The following is a 17,468-nucleotide window of genomic DNA, read 5'->3' as shown; positions in this document are numbered from 1 at the left end:
TAGATGTTTTTATAATGCCATTTGGTAATTATTATCATATAATTCACTGTCTGGTTGGTGGTGTTGAAGAAAGAATGAAACAGTTAAGACAAAATAAAGGAGGAAGGAAAGGATTTAAATTAACAATTGTTCCATTAAAAAAAAAAAAAATTTTAAGTCACGTTATCAGATGATAATCAAGATAGTTAAAGATGTTGATTTAAGGGTAGAGTGACATGTATTATTGTTGAAGTGATGAAGAGGTACATCTATAAGCCTTTGTAGTACACTTGAAAGCGCACGTGAAGGTGATAGATAGTAGAGAGAGCTTACGAAAGCTAAAACCGTATTATTCTGTTGTTACAGTAAATATCAGAATTCAGAAACACACAGGACTCGTGTAAAGATCATGCCTGACACTCAGATTTTGTCACAGGAAACCCATGTTCTTCCTCGTCCTGCGCATATTATTGTTGTTTGTTTTTGCCTTTTAATTGGTTTGAAGCATGCATTTTACACAAATATATATACATATGTGGTTGATTACAGTGGTGAATTGATTAATAAATATATGCCAGCATAATTATATATATTTGATGGGTCGTGTGGAGTAAGAGGCTATTTGCCTTTCTTTAGTTGCATAAGAGTCATTTGGCTATATATATAGTTGAAGAATGCCTTACTTGCTCCAATATATTACAGAAAAACAAAAATTGACTTAGCAAGTTGGAGTTTATATATATATATATATATATATATATATATATGGGATTCAAATATAGATTAGTTGCAGGACTTGTACTATATATTTTGCAGGTTTTTGTCACTCAACTTGGGTGGAGATACTTGTGAGAGATAAAGATTAATTAATTTGCTGCTGTGAGGACCAATGAATGTGATTGGTCGTGCACTTGTATCCATTAGCTAGACAGTTTCAATTATATAGCAAAATCAACCCATTTCAAATTTTGGAATCCATGTGTGTTCATAAAATATGGACTACTGTGATGATCATTCTCATTATTAATTGAATTATGATACTTTGAGAGGGAAGAAGAGAAAAAAGAAAAAAAGAAAAAGAAAAAGTAGAATGCAGATTAAAGTTCTGTTCTTTACCTATATATTGGATTCTATTCTTGAGGATATACTGTAAAAGGAGAATGTTTCCTCGTTTATGAATCCCCCATCCTACACCAAGAAGCTCTAGCTAGGATATTTCTGGCAGCTCAAAAGACTTGTATTATGTAGCCCAGATAGAAAGTTGTTGTCTTGTGGACTTGCTCTGATGCAAATTAACGATATAATTATGATTAGTGAATTTGTCATTCGTTGCAACATGAATCCTTAAACTTCTGTTAAGTTTTGAGAACGCTCCAATTATTGGTAATTACTGATAAGGGTCCAGATCAATTTTCCTTCATCCAATTAATCACAGCTGGAAAAATGTTTCATGTCTGATCTGAGAAGAAAGAGGGAATTTCACTTGTGCTTGGGTATTTTTTGTTCAAGATTTTCAATAGAAGACCAACATCTTGAAAAAATACAAATCCTTCCTATCAGAGGCATCCAAATCCTTCACCAGGCCAGGAAGAACTTTCTTTTCTGTAAAAGCAAGAGCCAAATTGTGCGTGATAGAAAGACAATGGCATCATTCTAAAGCTCTTTCTATTTCAGAAATCATAAAATCTCAATGCCCTTACGTCTTTGGTTGGCGGGGACAAAGAGCTTGAAAATTAAGGAAAGATGTCATCTTTTCTGTTATCCTTATCATTTTCTTTCACTCAATCCGAATGCAACAAAATAAAAAAAAAAAAAAAAACCATTAATAAGCAAAAGACTCCTTAAATTACATGTATATATCAATAGGAACTCTAATCTTATATAAAGATTACAATAGCAGAGATCAATGAACAAAAGAATCATCCAAATACAGTTATACACAAACAATACAAATTAACTATAAAACTTTCCAAGAAATCAAGATTCAAGAGACGCATAATTTTGGACAAGATCCATTTTGGCGACTACGACCTTTGATCTTTGCCCTTTGACCTTTCCACAGTTGAAGATGATAGTGAATTCTTTGGAGGAGGAGATAGCTCACCACCGGCAGGCATGTCTTCTAGAACGGCAAGAATCCGGCGAATACTAACAGACCGCGCTGGCCTGAAGCTATATGTTCTTTTAACTGTCTTGGAGAAGATGTTGGATGATTTTGAGAGTATGATATAAACCAGCGCTTGCACCACAGCAAACATGACTATCTTCAATAGCATGTCTCCTAAGCTGCTTTCCATTATCGTCATCATCAATTAATGCCTAGCTAGCCTTGTATATAGAGTTGAAACAAAAATGAAATTGGAAGAGCTTAATCAAAGTTAATAGAATCCTTGATGTTGTAGCTGATCAGAGAAAATTTTTGGTTTAAGAGAGAAGGAGATGAAGAGAGATTTATAAATAGATGAGAAAGTTGGAGACTAGCCATGCAAGTTTGACTGACTTGAAGACTTTTCAAAGTTAGAAGACTTTTCAAAGTTAGAACAGCCAGGCATGCAGGTGCAGGGTATTTTACTTAATATTTAATTGTTTATCCTTAATCCCTTCCATACAACTTAGCTACACGCATAGGATGCTTGTTGAAAATTTCGCTTGTCGTATTTATATTCCAGAATACTTATCTTTTACCTAAGACGGTACGTCGAAGTTGCTGTTCTTGGGAAGTCATAACAACATGGTCAATCTTGAGTTCCAGAACCATATTACTAATCACTAATCACCATTATGTGAACTCTGTTAGGCTTAAACTTCACGTGGGTTTATTGGTTCAAATAGGGTGTTTAATTAATTATTCCCCTACGAATTGAAACAATGATAAGTCATTATTTAATGGGACCATTAAGAATGATGATAAGGATTACTTGAAGTACACGAGTTATATTGTCTGCTATCATAGCAATCTCAAGAAAAAGGGGAAACTTCCAAGTTTTTCTTCTCATTTTGTTCCTTCCTAATTCTAAATTTCTATGTTATGTGGCACCACCTCAGTTTCTTTTGTACATTTGCTTAATGTCACCGTCACCACACTGCCAAACAATCATTAGCCAATTAATCACGGAATTTGCAATTGCAACCGCATCTTTATAATACATTATCTTAAGCTAATAATATCAAGATCTAATTTGACCTTCACGTAAAAATGCCTTTATCCTCAATTTATAATCATCATCATTATCTTTTGTACAACAGGATAAAATGATTCCATCAGAGTAAAGATCCCAAACACTTAACGACCTTTTAACAGACAAAAGAAAATCTTAGGTGGACTTTTTAACAAATTAATTAAAGTTGATGTGTCCCAAGCCAAGAAAAAATGATTGAAGGAACAATATCATAGCAATATAGTTGTCTGTAAGAGCAAGAATTACAATTTCAACAAACTTCCATGCTAATTGCATTTAGAAGCCAGAGTTGCACCTTACCCTTCCATTTATTGGTCAAAATCCAGTCTCAAAAAGCTGATATTCGTAGCTTATACAGTACTGTTACAGATATTAATAGGGGGTTGGGGGGGGGGGGGGTGCACACCCGTAAAAAGTTCTCTATATTTGTATGATGCTGATTTATACATAATGAAAGCAATGCACGATAACAAACCAAGTAAGCCCTTCAAACCATCAATAGTATTTGTAGTATCATAATCACTCGCTGCTGATTTACACTTCATTAAACCGGTTTAAGATAACGAAACCATCAAAGCCCTCAAGTAATACTCAAATCACCTGCATTCAAAAGTCCGACAAAGACATATTCATCAGCCACCATTAAAAATTCTCAGCCACAGTTTCAAGGTAGCAAGATAATGTCATCATTGATTCATTATTATTTCAGGCATATCAATTAGGTGTAAATCCTCAAACTTTTACCTTTTGAAGGTCTGCATTTACGTGCACAAGTCCTGAATGTTCTAGACTTCTACAATAAAATAAAATATGGTTCTTACTGTAAATACTCATGCAAGAAGATGAATTACTTCTGTTCATTCTTTACATGATTCAACTAGAATTTGACTCCTGGGTCAAGATCTAAGGAGATGAACTGATCCAATCTAGAATTGATTCCAGAGTCAAGATCTATCTAAATGTCTAATCTTAAATGAGCCCTATGTGTTAATCACAGAGACATTTTAACATAATCTTAAATCATGAACCGAATTGTTTGAAATTAGTTAGAAAATAACATGATTATACATGAAAACTAGAAATTAGGTCGCAGGCAGATGCAAAAATCCCACACAAAACAACTACATACCAGAGACACTATTTAGGCAAACAATAAAATAATGCATTCAAAATTTTATGATTATTGAAAGTAGTAACTTATATTTTGACAAGAAAACTGCTTAGAACTTGTAATCTAATCCAAAAGCCTTCAACATGGTCTTTCATTCAAAAAACATTCTTTCAATTCAAGGAAAATGGAGAACAGAAAGCTAATAAAACAGAGTCTTGTTGCATATTCAGAGATAGAAGAATACTCAGTGCAAGTAAAAATCAACAAAATTCTCTTAATCATTGAAACCAGAATCTTACTAAGATATTCATAATCTGTAACAGAAAATTTTCCACAAAAGCACCGCATCGGAAGTAACCACATAATACAAATTCCAAGAACAACATTAATGGGAAAAAAAAAGTTCGTCTCTCCGAAAAAACTATTGTTCTTCCCTGTGTCTGTTTAATTGAATGGTATGAAGAAGGGCAAAAGCAATGCTCTTTATAAGACTTCAGAGATTAAGATCAGTTGTAAATGTTACTTAAAAAAAAAAAAACGTATTGGGCACTGGGTGGAAAAGGAACCTAACAGTAGTCTAATTCCACTGGAGGTTTGAAGTAGTACATCCTGTACTTCCATTTCAGATTTAACAGTTCTCAAAATCTGAAACATCAGTAGTCCTATATATATATATATATATATATATATATTGAAATTGAGAAGCAAAGTCTATTAATTCACTTCCCATTCAAAATGAACATGCAATGAATAGAATCAATAGGCAAAGGGAAGATAAAATAAAAATGCATATTGCAGGCATGAATAAGAAATGGAAGTTACCTAACTAAAAATGTGAAGGAAGAAAATTGGACAAAACCCCAACATCAGGAAAAGCGCAATCAGCAGCATCCTGATTGGCAAATCCCATTTCCATCGCAATTCTACTAAAGCTGCCTGTGCAGTCCATAAAACTTCGAGGTTCTCTCACTTCTATCACGTGCGACGGCGATGACAAATTAGAAGAAGACTCACTTGTAGTAGTGGCCGCCGAAGTATCATTCTTTGATGGTTTCGGGAGCTGGAAGCGACAGAGAGGACATGAGTCGTGGTTGGAATTAAGCCATGGGAGAATGCAGTCAGGATGAAACAAGTGGTTGCAAGGAAGTAGCTTTGCATCAACATCGATGACGAACTGGTCCTTACAGACTGCACAGAGAAGTACTGGGTCGTCGTCCAGAAAGGAAGATGTTATTTTGATCGTGGGAATGACGGAGTCGATAGTAGTATCGTCACCAGAAGGATTGCTGTCAGCGAAAAATGGGAGAAAGAAGCGGCGAAAGGAGGGACTGTCAAGGAAGAAAGTGTTGGTGTCGGTGGCTGTGATGGGAGTGGGGTCGTCCATAAGTTCAAGATGGTCGCGGTGGCAGTGAGGGCAAAAGGGAGTAGGATTATTGGCGGCGGTGGCGAGGAGGTGGATGCTCATGTCGCATTCGTGACACCAGTAAGTTTGGTGGTGTCTTTGGGTGGACGACATTTCTTCTCGAGTTGAGCCTCCTTTTTCTTCTCTCCTCTTCTACATTGGAGTGAACTTTTTTTATAGTTTGGTTTTGGTTGTGTCCAGAGTTAGGAAGGAATTGGAGAGGTTGAGATGGGTCCCATTTTATGTGATGTGGGGTCTGTCGGTTTTACATGTTCTTTTCCTCCTTGCCATTTTGCCACTTGTTTCCGTTTGGTACCGTCAGCTTTCCCTTATCCGTCGGCTCTCTCCTTCTTTGTCATTGATAGACACACAACTCCTTATGTGCTCCTTTTTAACTACTTATAATTACTTTTTTAAACTGAGAGATACATGAGGAAGTTAGCTCATCAAATCTTAATTGCTGTTGATCAACTTAGTACCTCACTTATTAGGATTGATTAGGGTTTCTTTGCAATATAGAAAACCCCGTTTGTTTTACTGATCAGTAACTCGGCACCTGATCAATGGCATCTCTTCATATTTCTATTTCCTTTGATGCTTTGGTTCCTAATTTCTCAAGGTTAGATCTTTTTCCCTTTTTCTTTACCTCTCTATTATTGCATTTGCATTTTATTCCATACTCTGCAACTCAAATCACTGTTTGGTGCCATTTCATCCTCTGTTGTAACTTTGTGCTATTCTCTGCACCTTAATGATAATCATTATATATATATTTCTCATGGCCCCAAATTCTCTCCTCTGTCACCATTTTCTCCCATTTACTGTACCTACTGGGTTGAGGTTCTGAGGATGAAACTTATACTATCATATGATGGAAGCTTCCTTATTCTTGTTGAATAGTGTTGCTTCCCATTAATCACTTCTTGTCAGCCTTCTTTTTTTTTTTTTTTCCCTGCTTTTGCTCTCTATGCATCATTTATAACTTGCAATAAATACGGCACAATATTGTTATGGCTGTGAAGAATTTTCTGATTGTTGAATTATTCCGGTCTTCAAATGCAAGATATTAGAGTCTGTAATTTTGCTTTCTTAGCAATATTTTTAAGGTTGTTCATTGCCCCTATTAAATTTAGAGGCTCTGATTTTTGGATTTGCCCCTTTTTTGTCACCTGGCTGTTGCATTCATATTCTCTTTGTATGTCTTATTTCCTTTTTTACTTTAACAAGCTGGGATTAAACTTCTTTACATGTGTATATGATCAACGGTAATAGCTTGAATTACCGTCTTTTTTCCATCACAATTATTTTTAGTCTAGTTTTAGATATGCCATTAACATTAACCCTTTCGCAGTTTTATGCTTGGGCATTTTATGTTTACTATGATTGTTTGAATCAGCAATTCTTTTCAATTACATCTGTTTTCAGATAAGCATTAAAGCATGTGATTTTACAAAGTAGCCGTGTGATAAGGTAACAGATGTACAATGGCTCTGGTTTAGTTCAGGTTGACAATTTACTGCTGACGAATTCAACTTTTATTTATTTTTCTGGCAATATGTAACAAGCCGCATAGTGTAGCAAGAATTCAGGGGATAAGTTGTGTGTTGGCAAGGTGAAGGGTTTTCCTATAAAATTAAAAACTTTTTAAGGTGATTTTACGTTCACTTTTTAATTTATCCTTACTTTCACCCTTTGTTGCCAATGTATAATGTATATCCAAAGTACATCTTTGTCAATTCTTTTTTTACATGTTTATTTTTGCAGTAACCAACTATTGCACTTTGGATAGTTGATCCATTTTTTTGTGATGGAAAGCCTCAGCATGTACTTGGAAATTGTTTTCAGTCTTAAATACTTGGTATAATTCTGAAAAGTGCTTTGATGCAACAACGCAGGCCCCTGGTTTTGCTTTGTTATGATACTCTTTTGCAATTTCTATTTCTGATTTATCCTATTATTGTCAATTTTGGATTGTTAGTATTACCTTCCTAAAATATCAAACTGTAGAAGCTTTGAATAGGGGAGGTTTATTATATGTGGCATCCTTGGGTTTTCACAAGTAGTAAGGGATAGTGATGATTCTTTAATTGCATCTTACTACGTACACAAAGAGTAGGGGTAGATGGCTAATATGAATTACATGGTCATTCTGCAGAGCCTGCCAGAAGAAATTCTGTTAGAATTAGCCTTTACTTCAACCAAAAAACAATAAAATAATCCTTAGTTCTTTGAAAACTTTCTGTTATTTTTCAAATTATCCTTATTATATTTTTGAAAGTTGCGATGCAAGAATTTGAAGGGATCTACAACTTTGATCTTTGACGGTGTGATTGGCTTTCACACCTTCCCACTCCCAATTTCAGGGTGATAAGTTCAAGTTATCATTTTGTTACTAAAGGTTTCTGTGTCTCAAATTTGAATGTCCAAAGCATTGAACTTCATCTGGGGGCTTGTATGAATATGTTCCTTCATATTTGGCCTTGACATAGGACTAGAATTATTAACTATTATTTATTTGCTCAAAGTGAAAAATTCTATGAGTTTATGTCGACAATTATGGTTGGGAAGATGGACATTTGCGAATTAAAACAAAATGAGAAGCTCAGGATCTTGATGCTGTGTGTATGAAGTTTTATTTGCTGCTAAGCCTTATTTTACCTTTTGTTGCCTTCACAGTACTCTTTAGGCATTACGTTAGGACAGTAGTTGGAGTTGTACAATCCAATCTAATTAGGAACTAGCCTCCAGATACAAAATTAAGAATATCAAGTACTAAATAACTCCCAACTGAAGCTAAAGGCCCAATAAAGATAAAAAATTCAAAACCAGAACCAAAACATTATTGCTCCAATCATTACAGAGAAGCTGATTACATAAATAGCCCAGAGTTATGCACTGAAATTTGAACACATAAAGGTTGACCTTTTTTTGCAGGCTGCATAAAGCTCATAGATTAAAAATGGATTTGGAAAGCCCATGTTTGTCCCTCTTTTCAATATTTTTTGTTTTCTTGTAACAATTCTGGAAGGATGTTCTTTTATTCATTCCACTTGCTCTCACATCTTTTTTCTCTTCTCATAAATTGAGGTCATTCTTTTAGTGATTTCAAATGAATGAATTGTGACATATCAGTAACTTTCTGCTTCTTCTTGAACATTCTTTTGTAATTGTCCTGGATCTCAACATCTGTAAATCATACAGGTCTTTTCAAGAACATTTCAATTGCAAGCACTGAAGCTTTAAGTGTGGACACTGAAGAACTCGAGACCCCTTTTAAGCGGACAAAAATAGTGTCTAGGGTGTGGGAAGTTTTTGAGAAACTTCCAATGTTACCAAATGGAGATATGAAGGCTATGTGTAAGTCTTGTAAGAAAGTTTATTCAGCTAAACCATCTGGTGGTACTTCTCATTTGAAACGTCATATGGAAGCATGCATCAAGCGAGTTAATCATGCAATAAAGGAATCTACATTTTCTCCTGATAATTTGACAGATGGAATACATACTTAAAGAATGCTAGATTTGATTTGGATGAGATTCATAGGGCCGTAGGAATGATGGTCGTCCTTGATGGAAAACAATTGAGGATGGTTGAAAATGTAGGTTTTAGAGCTCTAGTGGCTGTTGCACGCCCTGAATTACAAATGATGAATGCAAGGAACATTAAAAAGGATATAATGTCCATATATGCCAATGAGAAGGAAAATGCTTTTGCTTTGCTGGCAACATGCCCTGGTCGAATATTTTTATCATCTTGTAGGTGGAAGTCTAGTGCTGACGATCATTATAACTGTGTAGCTGCACACTATAGACCATGAGTGGAAATTACAGAAAAGGATTTTGCGATTCAAACTCATTCCACCTCCATATGATAGTTTGTCTATTTGAGATGAGATAACGCCATGTATGATCCAATGGAATATTGAACACAAACTTTTGAGCATTACATTGGATTGCTTGTCAGTTGATGCTTGCGTGGCTTCCATGCTTAAGTCACGTCTTGATGCGAAGAAGTATCTTCCTTGTAATGTTATGCTTTTTAACTTACGTTGTTTTGCCCAAATTATGGATTCAATTGTACAAGCTGGTTTTGATCTCATCAAGGAAATCATTGGAAAACTCCGTCTTGGTGTTAAGTACGTGAAACAATCTCCACATAGGAGAAAGAACTTATATATCATTGCTAAAACTTTGGATTTGAAAACTAGAGAAAAGTTGTGTATTGATTGTCCATCTAGGTGGGAGTTCTTTATACCACATGCTTGAAATTGCTTTCAAATATAAGAGGGCATTTCTTTACTTGGGGAAACAGGACAGGAAGTATATGTACACCCTATCAGAATATGAGTGGGAAAAAGTTAGTATCTTGTGCAAATTTTTGAAGGCCTTCTATGAGGTAGCTCACATGTTCTCAAGAAATAGATATCTGACTGCTAATTTGTATTTCAGGGGGTTGTGGAAGATTCATAAGAACTTGTTGGAAGTAGTGACTGGCCCAGAAAATTTCATGACCTGTGTGGTAAAGGAAATGTTATTGAAATTCATTGGTCAGAATGTAGCCTGACATTGTCATGTGCTGCAATCTTGGATCCACGATACAAGGTCAAGTTTATTGAGTACTGTTATACTAAACTTTATTGCAGTGATGCTCAACAGTATATTGTTACCATTGTTGACAGTCTTCATAAGTTGTTTAGTGAGTGCATAAAGGACTCGTCTTCCTTTTCTGGCATTAGTGCTGTTACCTCTAATGTCTCTTATGATGGATATTACAGCGATGAGTTTGAAGATTACAAGACATTCCAAAGTACCAGTTTTCAGAATCAAGTGAAGAGGTCTGAGCTGGATATTTATTTAGAAGAGCCCAGCCATGATCTGAGTAGTGAAATTGATGTCCTAGAATATTGGAGGTCACGCTCAGTGAAATATCCAGAGCTTTCAAAAATGTCTCGTGATATTTTGACAATTCCATTATAGACAATTGCTTTGAATAGCATGTTTAATATGGGTTGTCCAGTGATAAGCCCTTGTCAAAATTCGCTAAAAGAAAAGACTTTGCAAGCCTTTATTTGTCTTCGAGATTGGCTGCAGCCATATGATAGTGCAAGTAATTCAACTTTGCATTTGCAGCCTTAAGTTTCTACGTTCTCATGCGTAAAATCTTACTCATTTACAACTTCTCTAGCGCATTCTGGCTATATGGAAAGCCTGGCTGATGAAGAAAGCTCCAGTTCAAATGAAGGGGATGATGATGATGTTGATTACGAGCTCTAAATTATGTCACTTTTATATAAAATGAGATTATATAGAAAGTTTAGTTGATGTTTTTGGTTTATATACTGTGTTTCTTTCTTGTTCTTGTTTTTCTCCTACTGCTCTCTGCTGAAAAGCAGTAAAAGGCTCGACAATTCGTTGAACTGATCTGTGCATTTAACTGAAGTGATTGGAGGAATTTTCTTGTGCAGATTTATATTTTCAAAGGACCGACTTCAATGTCTGTCAGGGAGAAAAGTGAAGGAGAAATGGCAATAAGAAGAGGGTACGGAATCCAGGGAGCGCGCACAGAAAATATTTGGGGATTTTTTAGAATATTATAGGCGTTCCTGTATCTAATCCAGTGGTAGCTTTTAGATTCTTGATCCAGTAACATTACATACAATACAATTACAACTTTGTAAAACAAGAAACATAAATTTGTAAATAAAAGAAAAGTAGTCTAATCAAGCTCTGAGAAGAGATTAAATTGCCAAAATTTATTGAAATATTGAAAAACAGATAAAGAAGGTAGGAACAAACAAAAGCCTTATAAGATGTAAAGATAAAAAGATTTGACAGGCAAGATAGAAAACGGATCTAAATTAGTTAAGAAACAGAAGACTGAAGCTTAGAGGCTTCGAGATCGGCAGCCTGCTTGAGAAAACTCTGATCATCATCTTCAAGAGCCATCTGGATGGGACTGGATCCTAACCCATCAGCAATCGCAAGCAATATTTTCCTGACTTCAGTTCTAAACTCTTCAATATCAACGGTGCCACTTTTGTCACAATCAAAAGACTCAAAGATAGAGTCGTACAACTGAGTCAGCTGCTCTGGTGTGGCGGTGACGTCCACTCCGAAGTGGGTTTCCACCAAACGCAGCGACTCGAAGGCTCGTCGGAGCTCAGAGCGGGACAACACCCCGTCGTTGTTAAGGTCCAGCTTGGCGAACGTATCTTCCACGCTCTTCTTGAAGTGGGCTTCATTCTCCACAAAGTTACGGACCGTGGATCCATCTATTACCACCACTCCCATCTCTTCTTGTTCTTGTTCTTCTTCTTGTGCAAATGAAAGGATAAAGATGATATTATTGTGGGAGATGTTTTTGGGTAGCAGATACTTTTTGTTCTTCACCTCCTTGCCTTTTTATTATTGTAGGAGAGGTTTACACACAGAGAGAGACAGAGATGCTCGTGGCGTAAAACTGAGGCTACAAATGAATGGCCTAGTGTCAGTCAATTCGTGGCTTAGCATTGCATGATTCTCAATTGCTAATTAAAATTAGAGTGTGTGGTGATTTTGATTTGTGGATGGCAAATGCCGATCCGGTCATTTTTTCCCATACTTTAGAGATGCTAATGTGCTTTCATTAATTTGCTTCTCCCCTTAAAATAGAGGTTTTATTTCTTTTTCAAGGAATTCAGACACGTGGAGATTGCTTTGCTCTATCAACTCTCTTAAGATAGCCACAAAATAAAGTAAATGAAATTGTCCCATTTCACCAAATTTAAGCACAATTTCAATGACATGTTTCTGTCATCATCATAGTTTTGTAACACGAGTCATTCTGGGGACTAATTAATTCTGGTTTCCTGAATTAAAGAAGACAAAGATGAACAAATCTGCTTCTGAACCCAATCAATTGCTTCTCAATATGAAAATTAAAAAACAGTTATTATATTAATTAGTTGCCAGGATTTTTTTACAACTAAACGAAAAATGAACCAAAATTCCGCTAGGACTGAGGAGTTAGCGGGTCCATTGAGAAAACAGACCAACAGGTCATCACCTACTACATGTCACACACCCCTGCGACCAGACTCGGACTTGGTCAAAGATCTTAGTCTAACAAGAAACTTTGCTTTCTTTTCCCAATGATTGTTAGCCTCCTTTTCCTTTCTCTTTTTCCCTCCGATTCTCCCCGGCGATGAGTCCCAATTCTCTGGTGACCCCACCGCTAACACGCTCTGCGGTGACCTTGTACCCATGTCTTCATAATCTGTCAAATGTTCCTTGTGAGTTCCACTGCTCAAAATTCTTGCTTGCATTGCACCCACCACCTCTTTCATTGCTAAATCAGCATTTCTTCTGTTTCGCAACAGTATCTCCCCTATCTGTGCAGGCGTAAGAGCACCGCCGGACCTTATGCAGCTCTCTACAACATCGTACAGGGAATGAGACTCTATCCCTAAGTAGTTCATCGCCAGGGCCTTGAAGGCATGTATCCCACAATTGCCTAAGCTGACATGAACATCCATTCGGCCACATCTAACTAGAGCAGGATCCACATTGTCTCTGTGATTTGTAGTAAACACAATAATCCTCTCTTCTCCACAACACGACCATAATCCATCAGTGAAGTTGAGAAGTCCTGATAAGGTGACCCGTCCATTCTCCTCGTCATTGGCTGAATCCTTCCCAGCCGATGAGTGGGATCGTTTTCTTGTAGCCTTCACCATTCTATCTGCTGTTAAATCGACAGAACAATCAATGTCTTCTATCACAATAATGGACCTGTTTGTTGTTTGTATTAGCAGAGCTCTAAGCTCAGAGTTGTCGGTGACTTTTGTGAGTTCAAGATCATAAACATCGTAACACAAATAGTTAGCCATTGCGGCTATTAGACTTGACTTGCCGGAGCCTGGTGGACCATATAGCAAGTAACCGCGCTTCCATGCACGTCCAACTTTGTGGTAAAACTCTCTTCCATTAGCAAATGCTTTCAAGTCCTCCATGATTTGCTTCTTCAGCTGAGGCTCGAGGGCCAGGGTGTCAAAAGTGGAAGGATGGCGGAAAGGAACTGAAACCCATCCTGACTCGTAGGAGGCATTGCCATTGTTAGTGAAGAGCCTCCTCTCTCTTGAGACTCGCTCGAACTCCTCCGCACGTGATGTCACGTGTTGGAGATACAGCGAAAGTAAGGTATGGCGATGTCGCTTTGGTAGCTTGAGAGTGAAGCTTCGTTTCTCTTCTAAGGAGTCTTGGACAGTTTCGACATGGTGCGTCCAAGAAAGAGAGTGGCCATTGAAAATATCGTGAACGGTTTGATTCGGAGCTACAGTGAAGGAAATGCAGTTAGAGGACTTGGAACGGGAGAGAGTGAGGCGGCGACAGGCGGCAGCGGAAGTGGAAGAGTTGACAGAGTTGAGATAGAGATTGACGTGGCGGTAGAGATCATTGATGTCAACGCCACAATAGCCATTAAACTCAGGGATTTCAAAGTAGGAAAAAGGGGAGATAAGGTCTTGGAAAGACTCATAGATGGAGTGGAGAAGGGAAAGAAGCTGTGTAGGTAAGATGTTCTGAAGAACAGTGAGAAGGCCAAGAAAAGACCACATCTGTGATAAAATCTCCATGATTGTTTGTTTGTTTGGTGAATTATGATTTTGTCTCTGCCTAAGACTTAAGACTGTAATATATATGCTTGGTGGGGAAGATGACAAAAAAGGGTTGATTTTTTATGGGTCACTTATCTTATGTATATATATATATACATCTAGACTGTAATATAGTTTTTTGATATTGATTGTCAATTAAAATAATTAATTAATTAATTAGAGGCAATTATAATTATAAATTAAATTAATAATGTAGAGCATAATTTGATGGTGAGAGAAAAGACATGAAGAGTGTGGCTGGGTAGGCACTGTTGAGGTCTGAAAAGAAAAGCAGCAAAGAAAAAGATAAAGGTGAAGCCAACTACTCTTCTTTTGCTTTTGCTTTGTCGACTACTAGATCTATTATTACACACATCTTAATCCTATTCTTTGACTTGGTCTAAAACTTTAAAGCGAACGTGCAATATTAGTTATATTCCAGAAACAATATCTATGAGTTAAATAATTACAAATTAGAAGAGTAATTGAAATACAACATATCCATTAAAAATTTAATAAAATATAGTAATAATGACATATAATTTTTTTAATTACAATCAATCATTGACTAAATGTACAAAGAGATAAAAATATATTTCATGCAGGATACATTTTTCGCTTAATATTCACCTTAAATGCTAATTGATTTCTTTTAAGGTATGAATTTTAAAATTTTATATATATGCACAGCCGTAACATAATTTTTAATTTGTTTTAAAAAATTAAAATACTCTATTTGTTTTCTCAGTTTAAGGATAATTAATCATCTCTGTCTAGTACAATATTGGATTGAAGATATTTTTTTATAAACAGTCATATGATCTTGTACCAATTTATTAAGTTGCAAGGTTTCTTTCTTATTTACTTTCTTCTTTTTTAGAGAGAGAATTAACTGGTAGCAATATTTAAATATTATATAAACCTAATTCATTTAATTATGTAACTATATATAGGCATGAAACTTAATTTGTATACCTTTCCAAAAAAAAAAAAAACTCAATTTGTATAAAGTGTTAAGACAATTATTAGAGGTGGTTGAATATATATAAGTTTGGAAATTAACTAGCACAAGGGTGGGACATTACTGGTGGTGGTGAGAGAGAGAGAGAGAGAGAGAGAGAGTATGTCCATAGGACCGCAGCAGTGCAGGCACACGAGACACAGAATAATTTTGCTTTTATGACAATGTGCTTTTGTTTTCTTCTTTTTCTTTTTCTTTTTCCATTCTTGGAATTGGGACTTCTCAGTTCTTAGAGCTCAGAGAATGTTCTTTGGAATAATTATGCCATCGTCGTCATCATAACCATGGTGATGAATTGATGATATATAGACCTTTCCTCCTTTTTTCTTGGATTTTCTTTTTTGTTTCTGGATTATATGGAGAATTATGTTCATGAAGAATTAACTAAAGTCTGAAGCTGCAAGTTTTGGATATATATATACATGATCTGTTATATATGGAACAAGTAGAAAAGAGAGGAAATTAATTATGTGTGGAGCATCGGCATTGATGCTGTGTAAATAGCTAGCCTTTTATTATATATATATATATCCTTTACTTAGCAAATTAGCTTTAAAGCTTTCAAGCACAAAGATCTTTTAAAACGCCAGAAATATATATAATTTTCATGAAAGGATATATGTATAAGGTGCTGCACAGCCACAGATGAACATATTCTATATTCTTTTTTTGCAAATTTGGCAACTTTATGCCACTGTTGCTTTTAAACAAAGTTTCATTTACACCTCTTTTGCTAAAATTTAGTGCAAATTTTCTTTCAAGAAAGCGAGTGAATGCGCTCTTAGCACACATTTTTGCTGAGCTTTTCGTTTTTTAGGCCTGAAAAATTGGTTAAAGGGGAAAGAAAGAAAACAAAGCAAGCTAAAGGGCCAAAAAAGAAGGAGATTAAAGAGGTTTTATGTTGACATGAAAAGCCACGAGCGAGCATGGATGAGGTTTTGTATCTTATTATTATACCTCAGGTAGCTTGTAGGAGAATCAACAATAAAGCCAAGAAAAGCATCCATCTCGAATGTCAATCATCAAATGGCTCAGATTCCTTCAAACCAGTTGTTTTAGAGATCATCTACTTATTATTACAAACTACTAAATAATAATAATAATCCTTGATGGATCATTTAACAGTTGGAACACTATTTTCTTTTCTTTTTTATAAAAAAAATGAAACGAAAAATCAAGAAATCCTTGATGCAACTAAACAAGTAACAACTACTGCAACTGTATAGAGTCTCCGATTGTGGTGTAAGATAAGACGAATTGAGAAAGTACATATATAAAGTTAGAGACAAAGAGTGGATAAAAGATTCTGCTTTCTTCTTTACAGGCCATGGCAGAGAAAAAGAAAAGTTATCAAAAAAGCTTTGGAATGAGAAGTTATATGTAGATGATGGATATATGGCAGTGGTTTCAAACTTAGCGATACAAGTTGGATTCGTAAAAAAAACACTTATAGATAGATTGTCATAAATCCTGAAACAAAAATAATTTCATACAAAAAAGATATAATTAAAGATATTAATTGAAAAAAAAAAAAAAAGAAAATTAGTCAATGTGGTTTCCCGATCTAAAACCTAACATGGCCCATGTTATGAGAGTGGCTTTATTTGACCTAATCCATAAATTTTACTTTGTAAATAACTATGTCAAATTTATTTATTAGGAGTAGAGGTGTAAATAAGTCGAACCGGCTTGCAAACTGTTTTAGCTTAGTTTGAAAAAAGTTTGAAAAAACTCGATTCAAATCGAGTTTAGGCTTAATAATATACAGCTCGAAAGCTCATCGAGCCTTATCAAAGTTTTGTATGTATATATATAATAATAGTTTACGTTATTTGAACCGAGCTCAAATTTAAAATTATTTGAATTGAACTAAAACCTCAAGTTGAACTCGAGTCTAAAATTTTCAAATTTATTGATTTTTCAATCAAGATTCCAACTTAGGCAGGCTAATTTACACTTGTATTAGGGGCTTTATTTGCATTGTAGTTGTACATGTCGATGGGGTCTACATTCTCCTGCATCAATTAGTCTCAATCCCACCCCTAACCGGAAGTGGCCTACCTACAAAATTAGATTATGTAATAGATTATTTTTAATTTTTGGTCTTTTATAGGGATGAGAAAAAGACCTAGTGAGGAACCGAA

The 17,468-nt window shown here is 35.6% G+C and overlaps 4 protein-coding genes and 1 long non-coding RNA gene across 5 annotated transcripts; 1 reads left to right on the top strand and 4 right to left on the bottom strand.

The window, feature by feature from the left end:
* Nucleotides 1–1,805: 1,805 nt before the first annotated feature.
* Nucleotides 1,806–2,477, bottom strand: LOC105650327 (uncharacterized). Its single transcript, XM_012237208.4, has one exon. It carries the CDS (start codon nucleotides 2,286–2,288, stop codon nucleotides 2,004–2,006), a length of 285 nt encoding a protein of 94 aa, XP_012092598.1. The 5' UTR covers nucleotides 2,289–2,477; the 3' UTR covers nucleotides 1,806–2,003.
* Nucleotides 2,478–3,350: 873 nt separating this feature from the next.
* On the bottom strand, nucleotides 3,351–5,928 carry LOC105650326 (RING/U-box superfamily protein). The gene is made up of 2 exons (XM_012237206.4): nucleotides 5,092–5,928; nucleotides 3,351–3,758 (listed from the first exon to the last, which is right to left on the bottom strand). Exon 1 carries the CDS (start codon nucleotides 5,783–5,785, stop codon nucleotides 5,096–5,098), a length of 690 nt encoding a protein of 229 aa, XP_012092596.1. The 5' UTR covers nucleotides 5,786–5,928; the 3' UTR covers nucleotides 3,351–3,758; nucleotides 5,092–5,095.
* Nucleotides 5,929–5,991: 63 nt separating this feature from the next.
* On the top strand, nucleotides 5,992–11,005 carry LOC110011169 (zinc finger BED domain-containing protein RICESLEEPER 3). Its single transcript, XR_005178797.2, has 2 exons — nucleotides 5,992–6,290; nucleotides 8,873–11,005. It is a non-coding gene; the product is annotated as a zinc finger BED domain-containing protein RICESLEEPER 3 (long non-coding RNA).
* A 393-nt stretch (nucleotides 11,006–11,398) lies between these two features.
* LOC105650325 (Calcium-binding EF-hand family protein) lies at nucleotides 11,399–12,286 on the bottom strand. Its single transcript, XM_012237205.3, has one exon. The coding sequence runs from the start codon at nucleotides 11,959–11,961 to the stop codon at nucleotides 11,533–11,535; it is 429 nt and encodes a 142-aa protein (XP_012092595.1). The 5' UTR covers nucleotides 11,962–12,286; the 3' UTR covers nucleotides 11,399–11,532.
* Nucleotides 12,287–12,581: 295 nt separating this feature from the next.
* On the bottom strand, nucleotides 12,582–14,390 carry LOC105650324 (AAA-ATPase At4g25835). The gene has a single exon (XM_012237203.4). It carries the CDS (start codon nucleotides 14,280–14,282, stop codon nucleotides 12,726–12,728), a length of 1,557 nt encoding a protein of 518 aa, XP_012092593.1. The 5' UTR covers nucleotides 14,283–14,390; the 3' UTR covers nucleotides 12,582–12,725.
* Nucleotides 14,391–17,468: the final 3,078 nt, after the last annotated feature.

Source organism: Jatropha curcas, chromosome 6 (genome assembly GCF_041381405.1).
Source record: "Jatropha curcas cultivar XTBG-Jc1 chromosome 6, XTBG_Jcur_1.0, whole genome shotgun sequence".
In the NCBI taxonomy this organism is placed as follows: domain Eukaryota; kingdom Viridiplantae; phylum Streptophyta; class Magnoliopsida; order Malpighiales; family Euphorbiaceae; genus Jatropha; species Jatropha curcas.
Note: the sequence above shows the minus strand (reverse complement) of the source record. Positions and strands in the feature narration are given on the sequence as shown.

Excerpts from the sequence above, each read along its gene's own strand:
- LOC105650327 (XM_012237208.4), bottom strand. The coding sequence starts at position 2,288 with ATGATGACGATAATGGAAAGCAGCTTAGGAGACATGCTATTGAAGATA.
- LOC105650326 (XM_012237206.4), bottom strand. The coding sequence starts at position 5,785 with ATGTCGTCCACCCAAAGACACCACCAAACTTACTGGTGTCACGAATGC.
- LOC105650325 (XM_012237205.3), bottom strand. The coding sequence starts at position 11,961 with ATGGGAGTGGTGGTAATAGATGGATCCACGGTCCGTAACTTTGTGGAG.
- LOC105650324 (XM_012237203.4), bottom strand. The coding sequence starts at position 14,282 with ATGGAGATTTTATCACAGATGTGGTCTTTTCTTGGCCTTCTCACTGTT.